At 41.6% G+C, this 16,005-nt stretch overlaps 1 protein-coding gene across 2 annotated transcripts in view; it reads right to left on the reverse strand.

The window, feature by feature from the left end:
• The window catches only part of plb1 (phospholipase B1), a 192,025-nt gene that overhangs the window by 91,413 nt on the left and 84,607 nt on the right, over positions 1 to 16,005 (reverse strand). For both annotated transcript variants that reach the window (XM_069887716.1, XM_069887718.1), the window contains exons 29-30: positions 8,394 to 8,454; positions 4,067 to 4,125 (exon numbers count right to left, since the gene is read on the reverse strand). In XM_069887716.1, the coding sequence (XP_069743817.1) occupies positions 4,067 to 4,125; positions 8,394 to 8,454 (120 nt within the window). The remainder of the gene's footprint in view (positions 1 to 4,066; positions 4,126 to 8,393; positions 8,455 to 16,005) is intronic.

A 16,005-nucleotide genomic window follows, 5' to 3' on the forward strand; every position in this document is an offset into this window, starting at 1 on the left:
GCTTAGTCAATGGATTAGAAGTGGGTTTTTAACAGCAGCAATGACCCCAATTAAACACGAGAAGGATGTTAGGAAACTGGCTGAGGCCCTCCTGAAACCAAGGGCATTAGCAGTTCTTAAATGTAAAGGACATGATAGAACAGATACGATGGTGGCTCGGGGAAATCAGGAAGCGGACATGGCCGCTAAAAGGGCAGCAGGATACGGCCCTCAGTTTATTATGATACAGGCAGACAGAACAGCACATGACTTATTACCACCGTGTAGGGTAGAAGTAATAGTACAGGAACAAGCAAAGGCATCACCTCAGGAAAGGATGGTATGGGAGGAAAGTGGGGCAACCAAGGATCAAGGACTATGGAGATCGATAGACGGGAGGCCAGTTTTACCATCTGAACTCATGAAACCCCTCCTCGAGGAGGCGCATGGGCTAACACACTGTGGAAAGAAGCAGATGATAAGGTACTTGATACATTGGTGGCACCCCTTCCTGCCGGCGATGGTGGAGAACCATATTAGAGAGTGTGAGGTATGTATAGCTTTCAATGTAAAGGCGACTGTAAAGCCACATGAAGGTCAGTTCCCGCTACCTAAGTTACCAGGACAGGAAATCGTACTTGATTATACGGACATGATTGAGAGGGTAAGTGGCTATCGATACCTCTTAGTAGCAGTAGATGTGTTCACAGGGTGGCCGGAGGCAATCCCTGACAAAAGAGAAGATGCAAGGACGGTATGTAAATTCCTGATCAACCAGTATATTCCGAGACACGGATTTCCTAGAAAAATTAGGTCTGATAATGGAAGTCATTTTAAGAATAATGATCTACAGGAGGTAGAAGCAATGTTGGGATTGAAACATGCCTTTGGAACGGTGTACCATCCGCAATCCCAAGGGAAAGTGGAGAGGATGAACCAAACAATAAAAAGTAAGATCGGGAAAGTACAGGCACGGACCAAACTAAATTGGGTGGATGCGTTGCCCCTGGCATTGATGTCAATAAGGAGTTCGGTAAGTTCTGTGACAGGATTTACTCCATATGAACTACAAACGGGGCACTAGTTTCCGGGACCGGGAGCCGGAATTCAGACTACGAAGAATGAGGTAAGTTCAATGGGATGCAAGCTTTATTATGAAAAACTAACGGCTCTGGTGTCAGATTTTTCACAACAGGTCACAAGTCCCAACAGAGAAGGGGAAACACCGATACCTTCAGTCGCGGAGTGGGTTCTGCTAAAGGTCATCAAAAGAAAGTGGTCGGAGCCCAGGTGGACAGGACCCTACAGAGTGGTGGAGAGGACGTCCCACGCGGTTCGACTACAAGGAAAAGGCGAGACGTGGTATCATTGGAGTCAGTGTGCAGCAATGGACCCACCGACACGGACACTGGAACAGATTCGAATGGAGGTGACTGAGAACCTGTGAAGCAACCACGGACTAAGAACACTTAACGTCCCTTTTTAAAGAGACTATTGGACTACGGTGACTGTGTATCAGTGGTTGACGGCATAATCGATTTATTAGCATCAAAACAATGAAGGGAGCTGTGATGGACACTATGTGGGGACTATGGGTGATGTTGTTCCTAGCCCTTGAAGCATCTGGAGAAGGAAACAACTGTACAAAGTGTTTGTGGTCAGCCTGGGAGGCCCATAACGAACCGAAACAGTACTTTGCGGATTGGACTGACGTTCCTGAACACTGTGTTGGGGCCCCCACTGGACTGAAGTGTGTTCATAATGGCCAAGTTTGTAAGGTTAAGTTTAACAAGGGGTCAGAGATGCCGATCCTGGCAATAACTCCAGAGGTCTCGGCCGAATAAGTTAACTGGTGGTTGGTCTCATTTTCATGAGACCAAAAGGGGGACTGTTGGAATCTTGGGGTTAAAACATTATGAAAGAAATGATTAATTAATAAGTTTATATTTACTGTATGGTTCAGGGAAAAAGAGGAATGTGATTAAGTGGCAATCTCAGCATGGAGCAAAGTTGGCTGAGCAAAATGGTCTGCTCCCAAATACAGGGAGAGGAAATGCATAAAACGATTTAGGAGGAATGCTCAAACTGAAGGAGGTGGTGAGTAGCACAGGAGACACAGGCCAGACCAGAACAAAGAATGGCCTGCAAGAAACAAAGGGAATGGAAAACCAGTCTAGGAGGAAGATTAAGGCATGAGGAGGTGTTAAAGAGAACAGCAGAAATTGGCCAGACAGGAACAGAATGGTGATTAGAAATATCTGGGGATGAATTAATTTCTGATCAACACAACAGGATAGTCTGGCCTGGAGGATTAAGATGGGAGTGCTACACCCGAGATATCTGCAAAACAGGAGATGACTTGTGATAACCCTTATGCAAAAAGATCTAGCAAAGGAAGACAACTTTTGTTCTGTATGATAAGGTTGACCTATATAAACTGAGCGAACTGGACAATAGGGGTCAGTCTTGGGGAGTAGCTCACTGTGCAGGTGACCTATGAACTAATGAGTGACCCAGAGCTCTGTTAAGTTTTATTCTTGTGCTGTGTAATAAATTGACTGTTGAACCGAATACCTTCTCCTATCACTTCATTCAAAGAACACGCTGGACTCAGACTACACATAGACTAAATTAAGAGTAAGGTAAAGCCAGAGTCCGACACTACCAGACACCATCATGTCAACCTTCTATAGAAAGTCTTGGCTGGCTGCATCACAGTTTGGTACGGTCGCTGAAGAGAAATGGATTGGAGGTCAATCCACAGGACCATAAGAGTGGTAAAGAGGATCACTGAAGTCCCCCTCCCCACCATCGATGTGATCTACTGGGATTGTTGCCTGAAAAGGAACTCAAAATCATGGAGGACCCCTTCCACCCTGCACACAGCTTCTTTCAGCTGCTCCCGTCGGGGAAGAGATACAGGAGTATAAGTGCCAGCACCACCCAACTGAGAAACAGTTTCTTTACACGGGCGGTGAGAGTGCTGGTCGACCAAAGGAATCAATCCCACTAACCATCCGAGATTCTCATATTGATGAAACGATGTTTACTTATTTATCTTATCTATGTACATTTGTTGTCTTTCGCATCTATTGTTTGTCTGTATGTGTGTTATGTCTGGTTGTGTGTCTGTTTGTTTTGCACTGAGGACCAGAGAACGCTGTTTCTTCAGGCTGTACTCAGGCAATCGGATGATAATAACCTTGAACAAACTCTGCTAGGCACAGTATTTGGTTCTGTTTCGGGCCAGAAATTACCACCAGTATATGGATGGTGGGGGTCTTGGCCCAAGTATGGGTTGGCTTGCCTGGACAGCACACAAAATGTAGCTTTTCACTGACAAAATTGTTCAGTACATGTGACAACAAAAAACTCAATTCAATGCCAAAAGTAAAGGGTTGAACGCTGGTGGGTGGCTTAGTACAGCCATTCTCAATGGAGCCACACAACCATCCCCCCCCCCCCCCCCAGGTGCATAGCACATTTAAGGGGGTGGGGAGAACCACGGAAATGTTAAAATTGGAGAGACGTACAGAAGAAACCAACTAAACTTGACTGCTTCATAGGGACCATAAACTTTAACGGGAGTCCTTAGTGGCAGGGGGTGGGGGGGGGAGGGATCATAGCCAAGACAAGGTTGAGAATGGATGGTTTAGAGGGCAAACAAAGGAAAAAAAAAACTTTTTTGTTAACATTTCAATAAACACAATTTTGAAATTGTGAATCTCAGCTCACTCTTGTGGGGGGTTGGATTTTTCTGGGGACTGCTTGGGACTTAACAGCCTGTCTCTGAACACTGGGGTGAGCCTGAATGTCCATTTTGCTAATGTCAGACACACCTTTATAATGTTAATGGCATTTTAAAAAGTCCTGATTCTCTATGGTAATAAATGTATAAATAACATTATACATTGGGGATTAACAACTAAGTTGGACAAAACACCATTAGAGCAGTTAATATGTTATAATTTTTTAAATTATTCTTTTATGGCTCATTAAGGTTATTAAATATAAAACACAAATGGAGATCTTAATTTGCTCTTAAAATAATACACTCTGACATTAATGTCTCAGAGCCCACACTTACTGTCAGAGAGTCTCCCACTGCACCAATAACCTTCACATCTGCTGGCCGCAGAGAATGAACTGAAAGAAAAAAAGCATCAGACATATTCTGTGGCGGATTAACCATTAGGCTGAAGCCTAGGGGCCCGGACGGTAAGGGGGCCCGCGCCCCCAGGCCTCAGTCTACTCAGTAAAGGGTAGCTTGGTCTCAGTTTATCGTTTACTTATTGCGCAGATGAAGCCGATGACTGTGGGCCAGGGTCGGGGGTCGCGCCATTGCTGGGGTGATGCATGTAGCAGCTTCTGGGAGTCGGCAGCAGCGGGCCAGCGGCATGAAGATTTGCGGCATGTGCCATCCTCCACCTTCCCATCAAACCATTTGATTTTTGACATCCAATTCATTCAAAGAGACATTAAAAATCTAATAGTTTGGTGGGAAGGTGGAGGAAGATGGGGGGGGGGGGGGGTGGGGGTTGAATTAAAGCAGCTCGCCCAGAGAACCCGGAGGTCATTAAGTAATTAGTGGCACTCTGGTGGGGCTGGCGGGTGCTGCTGGGTGAGGTGTAGCCTCTCAGCCAATCATCCAGCGGCGCCTACCTGCCCCACCACCAGAGTGCCACTAATTGCTTCCGGGTGCTCTAGGTGAGCTGCTTTACTTCAACCCCCCCCCTCTCCCACTCCGATAGCTCAGTGGTTAAGGCACTGGTCTTGTAAACCAGGGGTCGTGAGGTCGTTCCTCCCTTGGGCCTCATTTCTGTGAGGGGCACTGGACAAAGTGTCAACCCTCTGTGTTCCTCACGGTAGACAAAAGTTAAAAAATTTCATTTCTAAATGTAGTATTTTATGACAATAATGGAACGTTTCCCAATCCCCCATTTTCCCACCACCAAATTATTAGATTTTTAACATCCAGTTTAGTCAGAGAGACATTAAGAATCTAATAGGCTTGTGGGAAGGTAGAGGATTGGGAGGGGGGTGGGGGACAGGGTTGAATCCTGCCTGTAATCTCCAGTATGCTGGATAACATCATAACAAGGAAGAGTTTAAGAGCCCCTCACGACGAAAACGACAACCCAGGCTGGTGCTCTGATTTAAGGTCATTGGAGTCAGAATTGCAAAGGGCTGCTAAGGATTTTATTTGCCTCACGAATCACACTGTGATCCACGCCGCACTGCCTGGAAAAGTTGGCTTCTTGGGGAACATTTCAAAGCGAATAGGCTGACTTTGTGTCCCAAGGGCATGGTGGGGGGGAGAGACCAGAGGAGGAGGGCAACCTATCTTCGTTCCCTGAACTTCACCCCTATCTCAGCCTACGTTCTGCCATGAAGACATGGGTAAAGTCATCGCCTTTCAATGCACAAACTGCAGTCACCTCGCATTTCCTGAGAGCTTCTCACATCCCAATGGTGTCCCAAGTTAACGTGCTTCATAAAAATAAGCTTGTTCTTGCAAGTCTCCCAACCGAACAAAATATATATCTGTGCATTTCCAGTGTGTTATTTATGATTTAATAAATCTGAACCGATCGATTGAGAAGCTTTCAATCGTGTTGTCAAGGCACGAGCAAAAGCTGACCCTGGACAGAGAGTTCTTTTTTAATCGATGTAATTAGAGGAAAGGCAAGGCCGGGGGGTCATGCGGAAAGAGAAATATACGTTTAATAACAGATTATATAAAAGATTGCATCTTTGGAATTTGACAATGCCTGAATTTTTAGCCAGCTGTTTTTTTTTGTTTCTGGTTATTTTTCTGAACCCGAGCCGGAAGGTTCAGAGGATAAAATGCCAACACGGCCGAACTGGTTATATAGGCAGTCGTCAGTGTCAGAGCCCGGCGATGAGGTCCTGTCAACTGCTGGCACCAAGGCACCCCATTTCTGGCCCAACCCCTCCCCTCCTCATGTATCCCTCTCCACCAGGCTATTGCCACCCGGCCCATCAACCGCTGAGCATAACGTCTACCCGCACACCCCGCAAGTACATATCCAGCGGATAAATTTTGAATATGTGAGGGGAGAGCATCTCCTGGGGATGGGGGGGGGGGGGGGGGGGCAAGGCTTTACTAAAGCTCAACCTGAGTTGTAGTTAGTCTGCCTTTTGTGCGCATGGTGGAGAATGTACATTACCATGGGCCACTGTGCGCATGGTGGAGAGTGTATATTACTATGGGCCACTGTGCGCATGGTGGAGAATGTGTATTACCATGGGCCACTGTGCGCATGGTGGAGAGTGTATATTACCATGGGCCACTGTGCGCATGGTGGAGAGTGTATATTACCATGGGCCACTGTGTGCATGGTGGAGAGTGTATAATTCCATGGGCCACTGTGCGCATGGTGGAGAGTGTATATTACCATGGGCCACTGTGCGCATGGTGGAGAGTGTATACTACCATGGGCCACTGTGCGCATGGTGGAGAATGTATATTACCATGGGCCACTGTGCGCATGGTGGAGAATGTATATTACCATGGGCCACTGTGCGCATGGTGGAGAATGTATATTACCATGGGCCACTGTGCGCATGGTGGAGAATGTATATTACCATGGGCCACTGTGCGCATGGTGGAGAATGTATATTACCATGGGCCACTGTGCGCATGGTGGAGAGTGTATATTACCATGGGCCACTGTGCACATGGTGGAGAGTGTATATTACCATGGGCCACTGTGTGCATGGTGGAGAGTGTATATTACCATGGGCCACTGCGCGCATGGTGGAGAATGTATATTACCATGGGCCAATGCGCGCATGGTGGAGAATGTATATTACCATGGGCCACTGTGCGCATGGTGGAGAGTGTATATTGCCATGGGCCACTGTGCGCATGGTGGAGAGTGTATATTACCATGGGCCACTGTGCGCATGGTGGAGAATGTATATTACCATGGGCCACTGTGCACATGGTGGAGAGTATATATTACCATGGGCCACTGTGCGCATGGTGGAGAGTGTGTATTGCCATGGGCCACTGTGCGCATGGTGGAGAGTGTATATTACCATGGGCCACTGTGCGCATGGTGGAGAGTGTATATTACCATGGGCCACTGTGCGCATGGTGGAGAGTGTATATTACCATGGGCCACTGTGCGCATGGTGGAGAGTGTATATTACCATGGGCCACTGTGCGCATGGTGGAGAATGTATATTACCATCGGCCATGACAGACGCAGGAGTAAAATTTTTTAAAAAGCAACTGCTAGAAGAACTCAACGGGTCTGACAGCATCTGCAGGGGCAAAGACATGGTCAACGTTTTGGATCAGGACTGTGTTGCCCTGGATTCCAGCAACTGCAGTCCTTGTGTCTACAGAAACACTAGCGTCAAATTCATTACCAAACGTGGTAAATGGTGGACCAGAACAAGATTAATGACCCCATGTGCTGTCAGATCATTCCATTTTTCCCCAAAGCGACAGAACGGGCCATTTGGCCTATCTTTCACTAACGTCCTGTAGCGCCTCCCCGGATTCCCATTAACTCCTCCCAGTTTCTGCCGCTCATCGACCCACTGGGGGTCAGTTTACAGCTGTCAATTGATCCACCATTTCACAAGTCGTCAGGATGGGGGAGAAAGCAGGAGCCCCCGAAGGAAATCCACATGATCGCGGGGAGGATGCGCGAAGAGTGCCGGGCACCAGGATTGAACCCATGTCACCGGGGCTGTGAAGGAGAATCCAGAAGCGCAGACAGAATCCGACAAGCACTGAGGGAGTGCTGCACTACCTTCTTGATAAGAAGTGAAATGGCACCCACATCTCTTCTTGGTGGCTTTACTTATGAATGATCAGAGAAGGCGGGTCAGCCAATTTTGAATTGCCCGTGACCCCTGCAAGGAGCCCAAGTGTCGCCACCAACAACTCTCACACCAAGCTGACTTGGAAATGTTCCACTCCTTCACTGGGACATGTCCTGAGCTCCCTGCTCAACGGGCCTTTATTTTACAGGCTATAAGAGTTCAGAAAGATGCTTTGGTATCCGTGATCATTGCTGGCCCCGTACCAAATTAAACTACGCCTGCTCTGCACCTGAACACTGTAATTGCTAAAGAGGACAGCAGTGCAATAGCATGAAGGGTGGCATTTAATGCAATTCCTGGCTCGATGAGAGACTCACAGAATACAGTGCATCTCACCCAGTTGTTGGAGATCCCCAGCGCATTGGCCTCAAGGTCATCAATGATCAGCTAAACACAACATGAGTTCAGGATGTTGGAGGGAATGTTAGTTTTCTGCAGGTCAGTTACAGTGAAGCTTTATCACCCATGTCAGGAATGACATGTATATTAACGGGCAATTCATGAAAGTGATAAAACATTTAAAAAATAATACTTTAAATCTCCATAGTTACCTGACTTTGGGATGACATCTGATGGAGCCTTGTCTTTGCAGAGCAGTTCACTGCCATAGACCTGTTAAAGATCACATTTAATTTCTTCTTTTTTTTTAAATATTTTATTTATAATAAGCACATGCTTATTATAGATACAGTTTTCATATATCAAAGTATTATATGAAAAGAATGATTAAATACATGCTAATTTTATATAAGGAAAGAAAAACTAGAAAAAAAATGAACTAATCCACCCTCCCACCCCCTCCCCAAAACCCCCCACTACCTACCCAAAAAAAACCCTAAAACGACAAAAAAAAGTGTTTCAGTCCCATAGGACCCCAAAACCCAGCAGTAATAGAAATTCACCAAGGCAAGGGTTACTTAAACAAAAGTTGCTTTTAATTTTCTTTAAACATGAAAACAGGATCAAACGTTAACTTATTACTATTAACTTAACTTAACCCCCCTTGTAATTTTAAGCTTATGTGTATGTAATGTGCATATGTTTAGGAAAGTTCTTTGCTTTAATAGTCCAATCATTCACTTCTCACTTCTTCAAGTTCACAGGTATCAGGCAATTCTTATACTGTGCACAGAATTGAACTTTTATGAATTTTCACCAGGCTCTAGTGATTAAAGGTAAATGGTTACGGCTCAGGAAAGTTCTTGTTGGTTTCAGAGAGAAATCTGTTGCTCATTGGACACACACAAACTGATTTCGCTGATCAGTCACTTCAGTGTCTTGTTGAAGAAACTTGCTCCATCTTGGATTTTCCAAATGATAACTTCTTCTTCCAGGTCACCACAGAGTTCCTCTTGTTTCCCTTATTTCAGGTGCAACACTCTAGCCAGCCATTTCCTCTTGTAAGGACTACAAGGGTTTTCAACAGGCTGAACTCAGAACTCACAACTCGTCTTCAAAATGGGGTTTTCGAGAGGAGTCACGTGATGGAGTAGTGGCCGGACGGTGAACTCCAGCCCTCTCCAGAAAAGTCGGGAAAAACAAGAGAAAATACAAAGGCACAGAAATACAAGTTAAAGAAAAGTGAATATAAAGGTGGAAAGAAGATGGAGACAAAAGGAGAAAAATCAAAATCAACGGAAAGAAGAGAGGAAGAGAAGACAACGGAGGAAAAAGGTGAAGGCCTTACCTGTCCGAAGAGGCCCGCTGTGGAGAGAAGACCCCACTACCTCAGGTCGGTAGAAAGAGAACTACAACAATGGCTCACAGAGCCGAGTAAAAGTGCGCAACCGCGCATGCGCGAGGAGTCGCGCATGCGCGATGCGCATGAAAAAAAACACACCGACGGGAGGGGGGACCAGCTGGGGAGTCGATCTCCACAGCCGGCAACGACAGCTGCAGAACACCTGCAGCAAGAAGAGACCACAGAAGACAATGGAAACAAGAAAGAAGAGGAGGAAAGGGCAGCAAAGAAACAACAGATGGTCAACCTAGAGGAAGAGGAAGAGGAAGAGTACAGGGAAATAGAAGAAGAAAAGATAGGCAAGGTAAAGGAGGTACTTGCTCTTGTTAGAGGATACATGGAGTCATTTAAAGAATGGCAAACACAGGAATTCAATGATTTAAGAAGAAGAATAAACAACACAGAAAAGAAAATAAATAAAATGGATATGACCTTAACAGAAATGGGGAAAAAAATGGACAAGATGGAAGAACGGGCAATAGCAGCAGAAATGGAGGTAGAAGACTTAAAAAAGAAATTGGAGGAATCTAATAAAAAAACTAAAGAGACACAAGAATTACTAGCCCAAAAAATAGATATAATGGAAAATTATAACAGAAGAAATAACATAAAGATAGTGGGCCTTAAGGAAGATGTAGAAGGCAAGAATATGAGGGAGTTTATAAAAGAATGGATCCCTAAGGCCCTAGGATGTCCAGAACTACAGCAAGAAATGGAAATAGAAAGGGCACATAGAGCATTGGCCCCTAAACCACAACCACAACAAAAACCAAGATCTATTGTAGTAAAATTCCTAAGATATACTACAAGAGAAAAGGTACTGGAGAAGACAATGGAAAAAGTAAGAGAGGGCAACAAACCACTGGAGTATAAAGGGCAAAAAATCTTCATTTATCCAGATATAAGCTTTGAACTCCTAAAGAAGAGAAAAGAGTTCAATGCAGCAAAAGCGATTTTATGGAAGAAAGGATATAAATTTACACTGAAGCATCCTGCGGTATTGAAAATATTTATTCCAGGACAACAAAACAGACTATTCTCGGATCCAGAAGAAGCACGAAAATTTGCAGAACAATTACAAAAATAGACTGAGGGATGAAGACGGGTAATGAGAGCAAAAATTATCACGATTGATATGTATGTGGGTAAAGACAAAAATAGACTGAGGGATGAAGACGGGTAAGGAGGGTAAAAATGACCACGATTGATATGTATGCGGGTAAAGAGGTATAAGAGTGAATAGAGACAATGGGCATATGTGAAAGTATCTGTAATTAAGGAAAACATAGAGAGTATAGACAAGAATTAATAAGGGAAGGTAATGGAATAGAGAGAATAAGGAGGGAACTAAAAGAGTGACCTTTGTGACATATAAAAAACGAAATCTTTTCTGGGGGGGGCTGGGTGGGGGGAAAAGAGCGGTCACTGCAAAATCAGTTGACGCTTGCGAGTGGATTCGCAAATCCAAATGGAGAGGGGAGATGTGGTTGTCCGACAAGGGATAAAGGGCAACTCAGGAGGGGAAGGGGAGATTGGGGATAAAGAAGATAGAAATAGGAGAATAAGGAAAATGTTGGATGTTGTAGGAATGTTGTCTGGTAAAGAGTTGAAAATAAGAAAACAGAAATGGAAAAGGAGGAAAGGTAATGATGGAAAAACGGAAAGAGAAGATAAACAAAATATAAAATGGCTACGCTGAACTATATGACTCTAAATATTAATGGAATACATAACCAAATTAAAAGGAAGAAACTACTAAATTTACTGAAAAAGGAAAAAATAGATATAGCATTTGTCCAAGAAACACATTTAACTGAATTGGAGCACAAGAAATTAAAGAGAGATTGGGTAGGACATGTAACAGCAGCATCGTATAATTCAAAAGCAAGAGGAGTGGCTATATTAATTAGCAAAAATGTGCCATTTAAAATAGAAGAGGAAATAATAGATCCAGCAGGGAGATATGTTATGATAAAATGTCAGATATATTCAGAGCTTTGGAATCTACTTAATATATATTCACCTAACGAAGAAGATCAAAAGTTTATGCAAGATATCTTTTTGAAGGTAGCTAATACGCAAGGGAACATACTAATAGGAGGGGATTTCAATCTGAATTTGGATCCAAATATGGATAAAACGGGGAAAAAAATTAACAGGAAGAACAAAGTAACCAAATTTATAATTAAATCAATGCAAGAAATGAAACTTGTGGACATATGGAGGAAACAAAACCCAAAAGAAAAGGAATACTCATACTACTCGACTAGACATAAAACATACTCAAGGATAGACCTATTCCTGTTATCAGCCCACATACAAGGGAGAGTTAGGAAAACGGAATATAAAGCTAGACTATTATCGGACCACTCACCCCTGTTATTGGCAATAGAGCTAGAAGACATCCCTCCAAGAATGTATAGATGGAGATTAAACCCCATGCTACTTAAAAGACAGGATTTTAGAGAATTTATTGAAAAACAATTAAAAATGTACTTTGAAGTAAATACGGAATCAGTGGAAGATAAGTTTATACTATGGGACGCAATGAAAGCATTCATTAGAGGGCAAATAATAAGTTATGCAACCAAGATGAAGAAGGACTATAATCAGGAAACAGAGCAGTTGGAAAGGGAAATAATAAACATAGAAAAAAAATTAGCAATAAAGGAAGATACAACCAAAAGAAGAGAATTGGCGGATAAAAAAATAAAATATGAAACATTACAAACATATAAGGTGGAGAAGAATATAATGAAGACAAAACAGAAATATTATGAACTAGGGGAAAAAACACACAAAATCCTAGCATGGCAGCTTAAGACAGAGCAAACTAAGAAAATGGTATTGGCAACAAGGAAAAAAGACAAACAAATTACATATAATCCAAAAGAAATTAAGGAAAACTTCAGAGAATTCTATGAACAATTATACCGAACCGAAAACGAAGGGAAAGAAGGGAAAATAGATGAATTTTTGACTAAAATTGAACTACCAAAACTACAAATAGAGGAACAAAATAAATTAACAGAACCATTTGGAACAGTAGAAATACAAGAGATAATAAAAAATTTACCAAATAATAAGACACCAGGAGAGGATGGACTCCCAATAGAATTCTACAAAACATTTAAAGACCTAATAATACCGCCCCTCCTGGATGTAATCAACCAGATTGATGAGACACAAAACTTACCAGATTCATGTAAAACAGCAATAATTACAGTGATACTAAAACAAGGGAAAGATCCACTCTCACCAGCGTCATATAGACCAATATCTCTGCTAAACACAGATTATAAGATAATAGCTAAACTATTAGCGAACAGATTAGCAGAACAGGTACCGAAAATGGTAAATTTAGACCAAACTGGATTTATCAAAAAAAGACGCACAACAGACAATATTTGTAAATTTATTAACTTAATTCATGCAGTAGAAGGAAATAAAGCACCGGCAGTAGCAGTTGCTTTAGACGCAGAGAAGGCCTTCGACAGAGTAGAATGGAATTACTTGTTCAAAGTATTGCAAAAATTCAGTTTACCGGAGAAGTATATTAATTGGATTAAAGCATTATATAAGGGACCGTTAGCGAAAGTGACAGTAAATGGACATGTATCAAAGCAATTTAACTTAAGCAGGTCAACGCGGCAGGGATGCCCACTATCACCATTATTGTTTGCGCTAGCTATAGAACCACTAGCAGAATCGATAAGAAGAGATAATAATATAAAAGGAATAAAAATAAAAGACAGGGAATATAAAATCAGTCTGTTTGCGGATGATGTGATAGTGTACTTAACAGAACCAGAACTATCAATAAAAGAACTATATAAGAAATTGAAGGAATATGGAGAAGTGTCGGGATACAAGATAAACGTAAATAAAAGTGAAGCAATGCCTATGAATAACGCGGATTTCTCAAAATTTAAGGAGGAATCCCCATTCAGATGGCAAACGCAGGCAATAAGATACCTAGGTGTGCAAATAAACAAAAATCTAGGCCAATTATATAAACTCAATTACAATCCACTAATGAAAAAATTACAGGACGATTTAGAGCATTGGAAAGAGCTACCACTAACACTGATAGGAAGGATAAACTGTATTAAAATGAACATTTTTCCAAGGATACTATACTTATTTCAGGCATTGCCAATACAACTGACAGAAAAATTCTTCAAAGAGTTAAAGAAAATAATAAGGAGATTTTTATGGAGAGGGGGGAAACCGAGGATAGCACTAGATAAATTAACAGAATGGTATAAACAAGGAGGCTTACAATTGCCAAACTTCAAAAATTATTATAGAGCCGCACAATTAAGGTACCTATCAGATTTTTATCAAACAAGGGAAAAACCAGACTGGACGAGACTAGAATTAGATAAAATAGGGGAAAAGATACCTGAACACATATTATATAAATGGGACGAAAAATTGGTACAACATAGAACTTCTCCAGTATTACACCATCTCCTCAATATATGGAAGAAGATTCATGTAGAAAGAAATAAAATAAATTACCAAATACCAAAACTAATATTGACGCAAAATAAGCTACTCCCTTTTACAATAGACAACCTTGCCTTTAGAAAATGGGAAAAAAAAGGGATTAAAAGAATAGAAAATTGTTTTTCAGGAAGTAGATTCTTATCCTTTGAACAAATGAGAGATAAGTACAATATAACTGGAGATACAGCGCTGGCATATTACCAACTGAGATCCTACTTGAAAGATAAATTAGGAAGCAACTTGAGTTTACCAGAGGGAAGTAACCTTGAATATGTGATTACAGATACAATGTTAATCAAAAGATTTATAAAAAATATGTATATTAAACTGCAAGAAAAGGAGAATGAGGAAACAAATGGTAAAACTAAACAAAAATGGGAACAAGATTTAAATATAAAGATAAAAAAGGAAACATGGGAGAAGTTATGCTCTGGAACGATGAGAAATACAATAAATACGAGGCTGCGTATGATACAATATAATTGGTTACACAGACTATACATTACACCGCAAAAGTTAAATAAATGGGACCCAACAGTATCTGATAGATGTTTTCGATGTAAAAAAGAAAGGGGAACAACAATTCATGCAATCTGGACATGTGAGAGAGTAGAAAAATTTTGGGATGATCTCAATCAGATATTAAATAAAATAACAGAAAACAATATACCAAAGAATCCAGAGATCTTTCTCCTAAGTAACATAAAAAATAAAGAATTTGGAATTGACTTGGAAGATGCACAAAAAAGATTTGTCAAGATAGCCCTAGCCGTAGCAAAAAAATGTATTATGTCAACCTGGAAATTGGAAGATAATTTGAAAATACAACAATGGTATATAGAAATGAATAAATGTATTCCATTAGAAAAAATAACATATAGTTTAAGAAATAATATTGAAATATTCGAACAAGTATGGGAGCCTTACATTAAATACAATAGCGAAAACCTACCGGGAACAAACATTACCTAAGTTGATGGAAGGGGAAGAAAAGAAAAGAATGGGCTCAGTAGAATTTCTGGTGTATTTTTGTTGAATGACAACATTGTCTAACTGAATTAATGCAACCTAGATTGTATAACTAAAATGGATGAGAGGGGGGGGATGGGGGGTGGCTTGGGAGGAGGGAGGGGGGAGGGAGAAAAAGTCACTGTAAATGTGTGGAAAAGAAAAAGAGTATATCATGGCTATTGTGATTTATGGTGTGAAAAATAAAAAATTTAAAAAAAAAATAAAAAAAAATGGGGTTTTCAACAATCCTGCCAGCTTGCCATATTGCAGCCTCAAAAGCTACTGCAGAACTGAAGTCTCTCCATCTCTGAGAGAAGAATCCTGTTTTCTTTCCTCTCTCTGCTTGTAAAGAAAGACCAGAACCCCTACCAAGGCTCCAAACACAATCCATGAAAGATCTTTATCAGCACTTGAGCCCGGATTTGTTCCAGTTGCACCTGCTTTGGAAATTATTTCCAAAGCAGTTCCATTGTCTCTGCCTGAATGTTCAACTTCAGCAAAGACCTTGCATTTCAAATGAGATGCGGTGCAAGTATCTGTTTGTGAAGCGACCTACACAAAACTCCCCCAATCTATCTCTTTTAAAAACATATTCATATATAATATAACTTGTAAAAAAATATATAAGTAAAAAACACTAAAATACTGAAAAAAGTATAATGAATATACTCATGAAGTTGGATTTCTCTTGGAAACACTCGAAGATCTCACATAAAAACATTTTCACAAATAAAAACATAAGTCGTTGAGGGAAAACTTCACGGAACCAGAGGAATCAAAGGAATTATTTATAAATTCACTCCTAACTCATTTAATAAGTTCAATACATTCTCCCATGCCTGTGGCGAGAGTGTTTTCCCTTATCTGCTCAAAATTCCAATGACCAATAGGGTGGATGA

The sequence above is a fragment of the Narcine bancroftii genome, chromosome 6 (genome assembly GCF_036971445.1).
Source record: "Narcine bancroftii isolate sNarBan1 chromosome 6, sNarBan1.hap1, whole genome shotgun sequence".
Taxonomy (NCBI): Eukaryota; Metazoa; Chordata; class Chondrichthyes; order Torpediniformes; family Narcinidae; genus Narcine; species Narcine bancroftii.